General features: G+C 38.3%; 1 protein-coding gene across 1 annotated transcript; it reads right to left on the bottom strand.

Annotated features, from left to right (window-relative positions):
* Positions 1 to 2: 2 nt before the first annotated feature.
* LOC104993473 (spindlin-2B-like) lies at positions 3 to 482 on the bottom strand (the record flags this gene model as incomplete). Its single annotated transcript, XM_010846763.1, has 1 exon — positions 3 to 482. A coding segment is annotated over one exon (480 nt), but the record flags the coding sequence as incomplete, so codon positions are not given.
* Positions 483 to 486: the final 4 nt, after the last annotated feature.

Raw genomic sequence — 486 nt, forward strand, 5'->3', positions numbered from 1 at the left:
ACTATTCCGATCTGTTTGGAGCCATCTTCTTTGGTATATTCCACATGTTTACCTATCAGACCATATACAACTTCTCCTGGCTCCATTTCTGTGAGAGGGGACTCATTGGACTCTGGTATGATATGGAGATCTCCTTCTTTATAATCATCTAGAAGTTGGTATGTGTACAAGACAGGATCTTTCTCATAGGTAATATAAAACCAGGCTTTCATGATCGGTGCTTGGGCTAAGACCATTCCTCTCCATTCATCCTTAGAACCATGCTTATCCTCAAACATATGTTTCACAGATTTACCAATTATAGTATTTGCAAGGTTTGCATCACTGACTTGAGTTGATGTCACCCTATCAGAAAGAATTTTAAGAGACAAAACTCTTTCATCTCTGTTAAGTTCCAGTCCATATACACAGTCAATTCCATCATATTTTATCAGATAAAGGCAAGGATTTATAGGCACTTGATCCAGAACAGTTCCTTTCCACTGA

This window comes from Bison bison, unplaced genomic scaffold, assembly GCF_000754665.1.
Source record: "Bison bison bison isolate TAMUID 2011002044 unplaced genomic scaffold, Bison_UMD1.0 scf7180017849245, whole genome shotgun sequence".
In the NCBI taxonomy this organism is placed as follows: Eukaryota; Metazoa; Chordata; class Mammalia; order Artiodactyla; family Bovidae; genus Bison; species Bison bison.